The sequence below is a fragment of the Neophocaena asiaeorientalis genome, unplaced genomic scaffold (assembly GCF_003031525.2).
Source record: "Neophocaena asiaeorientalis asiaeorientalis breed wild unplaced genomic scaffold, Neophocaena_asiaeorientalis_V1.1 scaffold151, whole genome shotgun sequence".
Classification (NCBI taxonomy): Eukaryota; Metazoa; Chordata; class Mammalia; order Artiodactyla; family Phocoenidae; genus Neophocaena; species Neophocaena asiaeorientalis.
In genome coordinates, this window is record NW_020175490.1 from 4,587,756 (window position 1) to 4,602,632 (window position 14,877).

The 14,877-nt window shown below is 38.4% G+C and overlaps 1 protein-coding gene across 1 annotated transcript in view; it reads left to right on the forward strand.

Annotated features, from left to right (window-relative positions):
• Positions 1-14,877, forward strand: part of GUCY1A2 (guanylate cyclase 1 soluble subunit alpha 2) — a 395,366-nt gene that overhangs the window by 334,053 nt on the left and 46,436 nt on the right. Inside the window, exon 7 of the mRNA XM_024768900.1 lies at positions 5,807-5,961. Coding sequence (XP_024624668.1) covers positions 5,807-5,961 — 155 coding nt within the window. The remainder of the gene's footprint in view (positions 1-5,806; positions 5,962-14,877) is intronic.

The window sequence follows — 14,877 nt, forward strand, 5'->3', positions numbered from 1 at the left end:
CTGCCACAGGCTCGCCCCGCATCCACACCCCTCCCTCCCCTGGGCCTGAGTGAGCCAGAGTCCCCAGAGCAGCTGCTCCCTTAACCCCGTCCTGTCTGAGCAAAAAACAGACGCCCTCCGGCAACCTACACGCAGAGGCAGGGCCAAATCTAAGACTGAGACCCAGGAGTTGTGCAAACAAAGAAGAGAAAGAGAAATCTCTCCCAGCAGCCTCAGAAGCAGCGGATTAAAGCTACACAATCAACTTGATATACCCTGCATCTGTGGAATACATGAATAGACAACGAATCATCCCAAATTGAGGAGGTGGACTTTGAGAGCAAGATTTATTATTTTTTCCCCTTTTCCTCTTTTTGTGAGTGTGTATGTGTATGCTTCTGTGTGAGATATTGTCTGTATAGCTTTGCTGTCACCATTTGTCCTAGGGTTCTATCCATCCGTTTTTTTTTTTCTTTAAAAATTTTTTTTCTTAATAATAATTTTTTATTTTAATAACTTTATATTATCCTCTTTCTTTCTTTCTTTTCTTTCTTTCTTCCTTCCTTCCCTCCTTCCTTCCATCCTTCCTTCCCTTCTTTCTTTCTTTCAATTTTCTTTCTTTCTTTCTTTCTTTCCTCCTTCCTTCCCTCCCTTCCTCCTTCCTTCCTTCCTTCCTTCCTTCCTTCTTTCCTTCCTTCCTTCCCTCCCTCCCTCCCTCTCTTCTTTCTTTCTTTCTCTCTTTCTTTCTTTCTTTCTTTCTTTCTTTTTCTTTCATTCTACTTTTTTTCCCTTTTATTCTGAGCCGTGTGGATGAAAGGCTCTTGGTACTGCAGCCAGGAGTCAGTGCTGTGCCTCTGAGGTGGGAGAGACAACTTCAGGACACTGGTCCACAAGATACCTCCCAGCTCCACATAATGTCAAATGGCAAAAATCTTCCAAAAATCTCCATCTCAACACAAGCACCCAGCTTCACTCAACGACCAGCAAGCTACAGTGCTGGACACCCTACACAAAACAAGCAGTGGGCTTCCCCGGTGGCACAGTGGTTGTGGGTCCACCTGCCAATTCAGGCGAGGCAGATTTGTGCCTGGGTCCGGGGTACCCCCACGTGCCACAGAGCGGCTGGGGCGATGGGCCATAGCCACTGGGCCTGCACATACGGAGCCTGTGCTCTGCAATGGGAGAGGCCACGGCGGTGAGAGGCCTGCATACCACAAACAAAAAAACAAACAAAAAAAAACAACTAACAATACATGAAAACAACCCAACCCATTAGAGATGCTGCCTAAAATCATAATATGTCCACAGACACCTCAAAACACAACACCAGACATGGACCTGCCCAACAGAAAGACAAGATCCAGCCTCATCCACCACAACACAGGCACTAGCCCCTCCACCAGGAAGCCTATACAACACACTGAACCAATTTTAGCCACTGGGGACAGACAACAAAAACAACAGGAACTACGAACCTGCAGCCTGCAAAAAGGAGACCCCAAACACAGTAAGATAAGCAAAATGAGAAGACAGAAAAACACACAACAGATGAAGGAGCAAGATAAAAACCCACCAGACCTAACAAATGAAGAGGAAATAGGCAGTCTACCTGAAAAAGAAATCAGAATAATGATAGTAAAGATGATCCAAAATCTTGGAAATAGAATAGACAAAATGTAAGAAACTTTTTTATTATTTTATTTTATTATTATTATTTTTTTTTTTGCAGTACATGGGCCTGTCATTGTTCTGGCCTCTTCCATTGCAGAGCACAGGCTCTGGATGCGCAGGCTCAGTGGCCATAGCTCCTGGGCCCAGCAGCTCTGCGGCATGTGGGATCTTCCCGGACCGGGGCACAAACCCACATCCCCTGCATCGGCAGGTGGACTGTCAACCACTGCACCAACAGGAAAGCCCAAGAAACATTTAACAAGGACCTAGAAGAACTAAAGATGAAATAAGCAATGATGAACAACACAATAAATGAAATTAAAAATACTCTAGATGCAATCAATAGCAGAATAACTGAGGCAGAAGAACGGATAAATGACCTGGAAGATAAAATAGTGCAAATAACTACTGCAGAGCAGAATAAAGAAAAAAGAATGAAAAGAACTGAAGACAGTCTCAGAGACCTCTGGGACAACATTAAATGCTCCAACATTCAAATTATAGCAGTTCCAGAAGAAGAACAGAAAAAGAAAGGGACTGGGAAAATATTTGAAGGGATTATAGTTGAAAAATTCCCTAATATGGGAAAGGAAATAGTTAAGTCCAGGAAGCACAGAGAGTCCCATACAGGATAAATCCAAGTAGAAACACGCCAAGATACATATTGATCAAACTATCAAAAATTAAATACAAAGAAAACATATTAAAAGCAGCAAGGGAAAAATAACACACAAGGGAATCCCCATAAGGTTAACAGCTGATCTTTCAGCAGAAACTCTGCAAGCCAGAGGGGACTAGCAGGACATATTTAAAATGATGAAGGAGAAAAACCTACAACCAGGATCACTCTACCCAGCAAGTATCTCATTCAGATTTGATGGAGAAATTAAAAACTTTACAGACAAGCAAAAGCTGAGAGAGTTCAGCACCATCAAAGAAGCTTTACAACAAATGCTAAAAGACCTTCTCTAGGCAAGAGACGGAAAAGACCTACAAACCCAAAACAATTAAGAAAATGGGAATAGGAACATACATATAGATAATTACTTTAAAGGTAAATGGATTAAATGCCCCCACTAAAAGACACAGACTGGCTGAATGGATACAAAATCAAGACCCATATACATGCTGTCTACAAGAGACCCACTTCAGACCTAGGGACACATACAGACTGAAAGCGAGGGAATGGAGAAAGATATTCCATGTAAATGGACACCAAAAGAAAACTGGAGTAGCAATTCTCATATCAAACAAAATAGACTTTAAAATAAAGACTATTAGAAGAAACAAAGAAGGACACTACATAATGATCAAGGGATGGATCCAAGAAGGTATAACAATTGTAAACATTTATGCACCCAACATAGGAGCACCTCAATACATAAGGCAAATACTAACAACCATAAAAGGGGAAATCAACAGTAACACATTCATAGTAGGGGACTTTAACACCCCACTTTCACCAATGGACAGATTATCCAAAATGAAAATAAATAAGGAAACACAAGCTTTAAATGATACATTAAAGAAGGTGGACTTAATTTATATTTATAGTACATTCCATCCAAAAACAACAGAATACACATTTTTTTCAAGTGCTCATGGAACACTCTCCAGGATAGATCATATCTTGGGTCACAAATCAAGCCTTCATAAATTTAAGAAAATTGCAATTGTATCATGTATATTTTCCAACCACAACACTATGAGACTAGATATCAATTACAGGAAAAGATCTGTAAAAAATACAAACACATGGAAGCTAAAGAATACACTACTTAATACCGAAGTGATCACTGAAGAAATCAAAGAGGAAATAAAAACTACCTAGAAACAAATGACAATGGAGACAAAACGACCCAAAACCTATGGGATGCAGCAAAAGCAGTTCTAACAGTGAAGTTTATAGAATACAAGCCCAAGTTAAGAAGCAGGAAACATCTCGAATAAACAACCTAACGTTGCACTCAAGCAATTAGAGAAAGAAGAATAAAAAAACCCCAAAGTAAAAAAAAAAAAAAAACCTCAAAGTTAGCAGGAAAGAAATCATAAAAGTCAGATCAGAAATAATTGCAAAAGAGATGAAGGAAACAATAGCAAAGATCAATAAAACTAAAAGCTGGTTCTTTGAGAAGATAAACAAAATAGATAAACCATTAGCCAGACTCATCAAGAAAAAAAGGGAGAAGACTTAAATCAATAGAATTAGAAATGAAAAAGGAGAAGTAACAACTGACACTGCAGAAATACAAAAGATCATGAGAGATTACTACAAGCAACTCTATGCCAAAAAAATGGACAACCTGGAAGAAATAGACAAATTCTTAGAAATGCACAACCTGCCAAGACTGAATCAGGAAGAAATAGAAAATATGAAGAGACCAATCACAAGCACTGAAATTGAAACTGTGATTTAAAATCTTCCAACAAACAAAAGCCCAGGACCAGATGGCTTCACAGGCGAATTCTATCAAACATTTAGAGAAGAGCTAACACCTATCCTTCTCAAACTCTTCCAAAATATAGCAGAGGGAGGAACACTCCCAAATTCCTTCTACGAGGCCACCATTACCTTGATACCAAAACCAGACAAGGATGTCACAAAGAAAGAAAACTACAGGCCAATAGCACTGATGAACACAGATGCAAAAATGCTCAAAAAATACTAGCAAACAGAATCCAACAGCACATTAAACGGATCATAAACCATGATCAAGTGGGGTTTATTCCAGGAATGCAAGGATTCTTCAATATATGCAATTCTATCACTGTGATAAACCATATTGACAAATTGAAGGGGAGAAACCATATGATCATCTCAATAGATGCAGAGAAAGCTTTTGACAAAATTCAACACCAATTTATGATAAAAACCCTGCAGAAAGTAAGCATAGAGGGAACTTTCCTCAACATAATAAAGGCCATATATGACAAACACACAGCCAACGTCATCCGCAATGGTAAAAAACTGAAAGCATTTCCACTAAGATCAGGAACAAGACATGGTTGCCCACTCTCACCACTCTTATGTATGGAGGTTCCTTAAAACACCACAAATAGAAATACTATATGACCCAGCAATCCCACTACTGGACATATACTCTGAGAAAGTCATAATTCAGAAAGAGTCATGTCCCAAAATATTCATTGCAGCTCTATTTACAATAGCCCAGAGATGGAAACAACCTAAGTGTGCATATCACTTTGTTATAAAGCAGAAAGTAGCACACCATTGTAAAGCAATTATACTCCAATAAAGATGTAAAAAAATATATTAAAACAGTTATTTTAATTGTATTTCATATATTCAAAAGTTAATTTGATACCTGAAAGATTTAAAAAAAAGAAGTTCAAATTGAACTTTGAGAAAGGAAAATCACTATATCTAAGAAGAAAAATATTCTGGATGTGATTAGCTAAAGATAAGGCATTACAAAAGAAAAGATTAATAAATTTGGAAATAGAAGTGATCTAAAATAAACAGAGAGAAAAAATATTTTAAATTAACAGATAAACAGAAATATAATTATTTAATTTACAATTGTGTTTAATGCTATGAAGGAAAAAATAGGGTTTTCTGTTAGAATAACTGGAGGGAGAATAATACATATTCCATTTATTAGAGCATACTAGGTACAAATAAAACCTGATTTAAATTGTAACACAACTGATTTTATTGTGTTACAATAGAAAAGTAAATGTCATTTTTTTCTTTTTTTTTTTTTTTTTTTTTTTTTTTTTGTGGTACGCGGGCCTCTCACTGTTGTGGCCTCTCCCGTTGCGGAGCACAGGCTCCGGACGCGCAGGCTCGGCGGCCATGGCTCACGGGCGCAGCCGCTCCGCGGCATGTGGGATCCTCCCGGACCGGGGCACGAACCCGCGTCCCCTGCATCGGCAGGCGGACTCTCAACCACTGCGCCACCAGGGAAGCCCCGTTTTTTTCTTATAATTAATCCATTTGTTCATTTATTCCACACCATCCTTGTTCATTGATACTATTGATATAATAGTCCAGATATTTGGCTCACAAAAATGACCAAGGCCCCAGTCCCTTTCTTTGAGGAGCTAGGAGTTTAATGGTTCAGCAGTACCTCTTATTAAAATAATCGCATACCAAATGAAAACATAAATATATCCTTTTCGTTTTCTTTTTTAGATGAGAATAGGCATTCACTCAGGCTCTGTGCTGGCTGGAGTTGTTGGGGTAAGAATGCCGCGATATTGCCTGTTTGGAAATAATGTCACTCTGGCAAGCAAATTCGAATCGGGAAGTCACCCTCGACGCATCAATGTCAGCCCAACCACTTACCAGTAAGTGTTCTTTGGCCGTCTCCCCCTGTCTTTGGCATTGCGTTATACTAGTAGCCTGTCACTTGTGAGACTCTATTTTTTTCTTGATCCTGTTATTATCTAAGATAATATGAGTAGATCCATCCAGTCTGAAAGATAGCAATCATGTCACAAAATTTAATTTGCACCCTAAGAAAGTACATGGAAAACCTGACTTGACTGAGAAGTAAATGGAGGTTTGTCATTTCCCACAGTCTCTGTCTTCCTTAGGTATTCCTGTTTAAAATACAGGAAAGCAGGGTTTTCCCTGGTGGCACAGTGGTTAAGAATCCACCTGCCAGTGCAAGGGACATGCGTTCAAGCCCTGATCCAGGAAGATCCCACATGCCATGGAGCAACTAAGCCCATGTGCCACAACTACTGAGCCCACGTGCCACAACTACTGAGGCCCGCATGCCTAGAGTGCATGCTGCACAACAAGAGAAGCCACCACAATGAGAAGCCTGTGCACCTGAATGAAAAGTAACCCCCGCTCGCTACAACTAGAGAAAGCCCACGCACAGCAACAAAGACCCAATGCAGCCAAATATTAAAAAAAAAAAAAAAAAAAAAAATAGAGGAGAGCAAATGTTAAGGGTCTGCAACACACTAGAAATCCTAACATTTTCAAAATGTTTCTCAATGTTTATAAAAATCAAAGGAATAAGATAGAAAAGATAATTGTCTCTTTTTATTCTTCTAAATAATGAATATAAATAGGGACTCTCTAAAGTTAAATATATACTAGATACAGAGTAAAACTTCAAACTCTATTTGTCTTAAAGGTTGTATTTGACAACTCTACACATTTTGACAGCTGAAGTCATCCTTGTTTTGTTCCTGGTAGATGTCAAGCTCCAGGCGTTAGCTATTACGTGCCATATGGGCAGAGACCAAGTCTTTTTGGCTCATGGTTATATCTCCAAAACTTACCAAAAAAATGTTCAGCACATAATAAGCACTCTATTAATATTTATCAGGTTAATGAATAAATGTACTGATAAGATAAATATCTCTATACTAAGAAAATAGTATGAATACCTCCTACTTGGTAGACTTTGGCCTAATGCTAAGCTTTGGTGTACAAGGGATTTCATTAGTTCCATGATTTAAATGACTTAGAAATCACATTGTAAAACTGTAAAGTAGAAATGGTGACCATGGATATTTTTATTAGCATGACTACCATGTTAATCCCAGGCTAACAAAAAAACCCCAGAAGCAGAAACTTTAAATACATAGATAATAAATGTTGATTTATAATAACAAACAAAATGGTGACACTTTGAAGCTTTTGATACCACATATATACAGAGGGAAGTTAAGGTTTCTTAGATAAAAGACAAGTATTTCCAGATTCCTGAGGAGCACATGAGAAAGGGGAAGAAATTACAAATATAAAATCAAGATAAAGTTGCTTAAGAACTACATGTCATTTTTAGGGTATTTATATAAGGGTTTTGCTTCTTTTAAATTTCTCCCAATTTTTCTAACACAATTCTGGGCATAATACATATGATATGATAATGGTTTCCATATTAAATGGAATTAGGAAGCTTCTCAAGATCAATGCTCTAGATCACTGCACTTTGTTCTCTAGACCATGGGGTAAGGAAAAGTTCCTGAAGATCAACCACCTCACCTACATACTCCTACCATGGTTATGATTTTTCCCATCATGGAGCTAATACATATGTTTCCTCTTTGTATAAGTGAGTGTAGATTTATAGAAACTCCATTTTAAAAAAATTATGTGTAAAGAATGGGTCAACCATGTGAGGAGTTATACTCTGAGCTTAAATATCATTGCTATAGCTGGCTTTGTCTACATGTGACCAATAAAGGAAACCCCACAAGCAACACAGAGTCTGTGCACTTGGGTGTTGTCTTTGAGTTTTAATAATCTTTTTCACATTGGTGGTAGTTTGTAATTATCCTTAATGATCAATAAAGTCTGAAGAATTGAATCATTTAAAACACTGTGAGCATTGAAATATTTTGTTCTGTTATGATCTGTCCCCCCACCTCCCCCCCACCAAAACACAAATGGAGACATAGATGAACAAATTGAACTGCCTTCTGGGTAGATTATAAAAGATACTTTCTCTGACTGGTCCCAAATCTTATAATTTCTAATAATACTTTATAAAAATATTTTTATGTTTGGTCTATCCTCAAAAATAACACTTTTCTTCCAACTGTTTCTGTGTTCCTCCCTCCTTCCCTTCTTTCAACAAATACTTGTAGAGTACCTACTATATTCCAAGCACTATGATAGTCACCAATGTTACAGCAATAAACAACATAAATATGATCTTTGCCTTCATAGAGGAGACTACCAGATGGTAGATGTATACAAATAAACAGTTTATTACAATAGACTAGTGCTGAGGTCAAAAGGACATGATGAGAGTATTAGAGCAACAAGAGGAGTGGACTAAAATAAGGATGAAGAGATAGACTGAAGTCAGACCAACTGAAGCTGTAATTCATGTTAAGGGATTTCAACTTAACACTAAGAGCAAAGAAAGACATTGAAGAGTTTTAGCAGAGGAGTGACTTGACCAGATTTGTACTTTAAAAAGATCTCCAAGGTTGTAGAGAGAATAGATTAGAAGGTGAGAAGGGCAGCAATCCAGTGCTTGAAATCAGGTAATCTTATTCCCGTTTCCTTGATGGAAATGTAGCTAATTACTGAGACCCTGGAATCCAAACCATTTGCTGTTTCGACTTGTCTTCCATGCTTCAGAAGAGTGATTGGACTCAATGACCTTTGACATCCATTTTTACCTGGGATACCATTAAAAACAATGTACTTTGGTTCCTGGTAAGCTTCTAGAAAACTAAATTTAGGTATATGATCTCAGTGTGACTTGGTTTTCAGATTCTGGATGTGTTCATGCCCAAGTGGTTTCTGTTGGTTTTATATACACCAATCTATACACTTCAGCTATGTATAATTGTTCTATTCCACATAGCACAAGTGATTTATTAATCCACAAGTGTAGAGCATACTTCCCTTTCCCAGGATACTCAAAGTGAAATGCCAGGTGGAGGTTTCACGGACATTCTCTAAGAGGAGATAAAATTGAACTTTCTTAGAGCAAATAGGAATTTGTGAAGTTAAACTGAGTATTCAGCTCATAAGAGCTTGAAATTTCCAATTTTCTTTCCTGAATTAAATGCTGAAAAATGTTGAATATTGTCTGGTTATTTTGAAATCTTCAGAGAGGTTTCTAAAAATTTTTATTTTAGTATTTTAATTTCATTGGAGTATAGTTGATTTACAAGGTTGTGTTAATTTCAGTTGTACAGCAAACTGATTCAGCTATACATATAAATATAATCATTCTTTTTTAGATTCTTTTCTAATATAGGTTATCAAAGAGTATTGAATAGAGTTTCCTGTGCTATACAGTAGGTCTTATTTGGTTATCCATCTTCTATATAGCAGTGTGCAGGTATTCATTCCAAGCTCCTGATTTATCCCACCGGCGCCACGTCTCCCCTTTGTTAACCATAAGTTTGTTTTCAATATCTATAAGTCTGTTTCTTAAATGAGTTCACTTTTATCTTTTTCTTTTAACAACTTTATTGGAGTATAATTGCTTTACAATGTTGTATTAGTTTCTGCTGAATAACAAAGTGAATCAGATATATGTATACGTATATCCCCATATCCACTCCCTCTTGCCTCTCCCTCCCACCCTCCCTATCCAACTCCTCTAGGTGGTCTCAAACCACCAAGCTGATCTCCCTGTGCTATGCAGCTATATCTTTTTCTAAATTAGATTCCACATACAAGTGATACCATATAATATTTTTCTTTCTCTGTCTGACATACTTCACCTAGTATGAGAATCTCTAGGTCCATCCATGTTGCTGCAAATGGCATTAATACATTCTTTTTCATGGCTGAATAATATTCCATTGTATATATGTACCACATCATCTTTATCCATTCCTCTGTCAATGGAAATTTAGCTTGCTTCCATGACTTGGAAATTGTAAATGTGCTGCAACGAATATTAGGGTGCTTGTATCCTTTTGGATTATGGTTTTCTCTGGATATATGCCCAGGAGTGAGATTGCTGGGTCATATGGTAGTTCTATTTTAAGTTTTTTAAGGAACCTCCATACTGTTCTCCATAATAGTTGTACCAATTTACATTCCCACAAACAGTGTAGGAGGGTTCCCTTTTCTCCACACCCACTCCAGCATTTATTGCTTGTAAACTTTTTGATGATGGCCATTCGACTGCTGGGAGATGATACCTCAGTGTAGTTTCGATTTGCATTTCTCTGATAATAAGTGATGTTGAGCGTCTTTTCATATGCTCCTTGACCATCTGTATGTCTTCTTTGGACAGCTATCTGTTTAGATCTTCTGCCCATTTTCTAATTGGGTTGCTTGTTTTTTTTTACCTAGAGCTGCATGAGCTGTTTGTATATTTTGGAGACTAATCCCTTGTCGGTCACATCATTTGCAAATATTTTCTCCCTCTGTGGGTTGTCTTTTTCTGTTGTTGTTGGTTTCCTTTACTGTGCAGAAGCTTTTACGTTTCATTAGATCTCATTTGTTTATTTTTGTTTGTATTTCCCTTACTCTAGGAGATGGGTCAAAAAAGATCTTGCTGTGATTCATGCTAAATAGTGTTATGCCTATGTTCTCCTCTAAGAGTTTTATAGTATTTAGCCTAACATTTAAAAGTCTTTAATCCATTTTGAGTTCATTTTTGTATATGGTGTTATGGAGTTTTCTAATTTCATTTTTTTTAACATCTATATTGGAGTATAATTGATGTTCAATGGTGTGTTAGTTTCTGCTTCATAACAAAGTGAATCAGTTATACATATACATATATTCCCATATCTTTTCCCTCTTGTGTCTCCCTCCCTCCCACCCTCCCTATCCAACACCTATAGGTGGTCACAAAGCACCGAGCTGATCTCCATGTGCTGTGTGGCTGCTTCCCACTAGCTATCTATTGTACGTTTGGTAGTGTATATATGTCCATACCACTCTCTCACTTCGTCACAGCTTACCCATCCCCCTCCCCATATCCTCAAGTCCATTCTCTAGTAGGTCTGCAGCTTTATTCCCACCTTACCCCTAGGTTCTTCATGACCTTTTTTTCCCTTAGATTCCATATATATGTGTTAGCATACGGTATTTCTTTTTCTCTTTCCAACTTACTTCATTCCGTATGACAGATTCTAGATCCATCGAGCTCACTACAAATAACTCAATTTCGTTTCTTTTTATGGCTGAGTAATATTCCATTGTGTATATGTGCCAAAACTTTATCCATTCATCTCTTGATGGATACTTAGGTTGCTTCCATGTCCTGGCTATTGTAAATAGAGCTGCAATGAATATTTTGTACATGACTCTTTCTGAATTATGGTTTTCTCAGGGTGTATGCCCAGTAGTGGGATTGCTGGGTCGTATGGTACTTATATTTGCAGTTTTTAAGGAACCTCCATACTGTTCTCCATAGTGGCTGAACCAATTTACATTCCGACCAACAGTGCAAGAGCGTTTCCTTTTCTCCACACTCTCTCCAGCATTTATTGTTTCTAGATTTCTGATGATGGCCATTCTGACTGGTGTGAGATGATATCTCATTGTAGTTTTGATTTGCATTTCTCTAATGATTAATGAATTTGAATTATGGTTTTCTCAGGGTATATGTCCAGTAGTGGGATTGCTGGATCATATGGTAGTTCTATATGCAGTTTTTAAGGAACCTCCATACTGTTCTCCATAGTGGCTGAACCAATTTACATTCCGACCAACAGTGCAAGAGCGTTTCCTTTTCTCCACACTCTCTCCAGCATTTATTGTTTCTAGATTTCTGATGATGGCCATTCTGACTGGTGTGAGATGATATCTCATTGTAGTTTTGATTTGCATTTCTCTACATTCTGCCTCTGTTTTTCTCTAAGAGTTTGATAGTCTCTGGCCTTACATTTAGGTCTTTAATCCATTTGGAGTTTATTTTTGTGTATGCTGTTAGGGAGTATTCTAACTTCATATTTTACATGTACCTGTCCAGTTTTCCCAGCACCATTTATTGAAGAGGCTGTCCTTTCTCCACTGTATTTTCTTGCCTCGTTTATCAAAGATAAGGTGACCATATGTGCATGGGTTTATCTCTGGGCTTTCTACCCTGTTCCATTGATCTATCTTTCGATTTTTGTGCCAGTACCATACTGTCTTGCTTACTGTAGCTTTGTAGTATAGTCTGAAGTCAGGGAGCCTGATTCCTCCATCTCCACTTTTCGTTCTCAAGATTTCTTTGGCTACTCGGGGACTTTTGTCTTTCCATACAAATTGTGAAATTTTTTGTTCTAGTTCTGTGACAAAGGCCAGTGGTAGTTTGATAGGGATTGCATTGAATCTGTAGATTGTTAATAGTAATCTCTCCTGATCCTTTGTATTTCAGTAGTGTCAGTTGTTCCTTCTCCTTTTTCATTTCTAATTCTATTGATTTGGGTCTTCTTCCTTTTTTTCTTGATGAGTTTGGTTAATGGTTTATCAATTTTTTTTATCTTCTCAAAGAACCAGCTTTTAGTTGTATTGATCTTTGCTATTGTTTCCTTCATTTCTTTTTCCTTTATTTCTAATCTGATCTTTATGATTTCTTTCCTTCCGCTAACTTTGGGGGGTTTTTTGTTTGGGTTTTTTTTGTTGATTTTTTGTGTTTTTTTGCAGTACACAGGCCTCTCACTGTTGTGGCCTCTCCCATTGTGGAGCACAGGCTCCAGATACGTAGGCTCAGCGGCCATGGCTCACGGCCCTAGCTGCTCTGCGGCATCCGGGATCTTCCCAGACTGGGGATAAACCCATGTCCCCTGCATCGACAGGCAGACTCTCAACCACTGCACCACCAGGGAAGCCCTGGAGATAGGAACTCTCTCAGCTCTTGCTTGTCTGTAAAGGTTTTAATTCTCCATCAAACCAGAATGAGATTCTTTCTGGGTAGGCTAATCTGGGTTGTAAGTGTTTCTCCTTCGTCACTGTGAATATGTCCTCCACTGCCTTCTGGCTTGCAGAGTTTCTGCTGAAAGATCAGGTGTTATCCTTATGGGGATTCCCTTGTGTGTTTTTTTTTGTTTTTCCCTTGCTGCTTTTAATATGTTTTCTTTGTATTTAATTTTTGATAGTTTGATTAATATATGTCTTAGAGTGTTTCTCTTTGGATTTATCCTGTATGGGCCTCTCTGTGCTTCCTGGACTTGATTAAATATTTCGTTTCCCATATTAGGGAAGTTTTCAACTATAATCTCTTCAAATATTTCCTCAGTCCCTTTTTTTTTCTCTTCTTCTTCTGAACCCCTATAATTCGAATGTTGGTGCATTTAATGTTGTCTGAGAGGTCTCTGAAACTGTTCTCAGTTCTTTTCATTCCTTTTTCTGCTCTGCAGTAGTTATTTCCACTATTTTATCTTCCAGGTTACTTATCCGTTCTTCTGCCTCAGTTATTCTGCTATTTATCCCATCTAGAGTATTTTTTATTTCATTTATTGTGTTGTTCATTGTTGCTTGTTTCCTCTTTAGTTCTTCTAGGTCCTTGTTAAATGATTCTTACATTTTGTCTATTCTATTTCCAAGATTTTGGATCATCTTTACTATCATTATTCTGAATTCTTTTATAGGTAGACTGCCTATTTCCTCTTCGTTTGTCAGCTCTGGTGGGTTTTATCTTGCTTCTTCATCTGCTGTGTGTTTTTCTGTCTTCTCAATTTGCTTATCTTACTGTGTTTGGAGTTTCCTCTTTGCAGGCTGCAGGTTTGTAGTTCCTGTTGTTTTTGGTGTCTGTCCCCAGTGGCTAAAGTTGGCTCAGTGGGTTTTGTAGGCTTCCTGCTGGAGGGGACTGGTGCCTGTGTTCTGGTTGGTGAGGCTGCATCTTGTCTTTCTGGTGGGCAGGTCCACGTCTGGTGGTGTGGTTTGGGGTGTCTGTGGCCTTATTATGATTTTAGGCAGCCTGTCTACTAATGGGTGGTGTTGTGTTCCTGTCTTGCTAGTTGTTTGGCAGAGGGTGTCCAGCACTGTACCTTGCTGTCATTGAGTGAAGCTGAGTCTTGCTGTTGAGACGGAGATCTCTGCGACATTTTTGTCATTTGACATTACGTGGTGTTGGAAGGTCTCTTGTGGACCAGTGTCCTGAAGTTGGCTCTCCCACCTCATAGGCACAGCACTGACTCCTGGCTGGAGCACCAGGAGCCGTTTAACCACACAGCTCAGAATAAAAGGGAGAAAAAGTATAAGGAAAGAAATAAAGTCAGAAAGAAGATAAAATAAAATAAAATAAAGTAAGATAAAATAAAATAAAGTTATTAAAATAAAAAATTATTATTAAGAAAAAAATTTTTTTAATTAAAAAAGAAAAAAGGGATGGACAGAAACCTAGGACAAATGGTGAAAGCAAAGCTTTACAGACAAAATCTCACACAGAAGCATACACGTACACACTCAGAAAAAGAGGAAAAGGGGAAAATATAATACATCTTGCTCTCAAAGTCCACCTCCTCAATTTGGGATGATTCATTGTCTATTCAGGTATTCCACAGATGCAGGGTACATCAAGTTGATTGTGGAGATTTAATCCACTGCTCCTGAGGCTGCTGGCAGAAATTTCCCTTTCTCTTCTTTGTTCGCACAGCTCCCAAGGTTCTGCTTTGATTTGTCCCTGCCTCTGCGTGTCAGTCACCTGAGGGCATCTGTTCTTCACTCAGACAGGACAGGGTTAAAGGAGCAGCTGATTCGGGGGCTCTGGCTCACTCAGGCTGAGGGGAGGGAGGGGTACGGATACAGGTCGAGCCTGCGACGGCAGAGGCGGGCGTGACGTTGCACCAGCCTGAGGTAAACCATGCATTCTCTCGGGGAAGTTG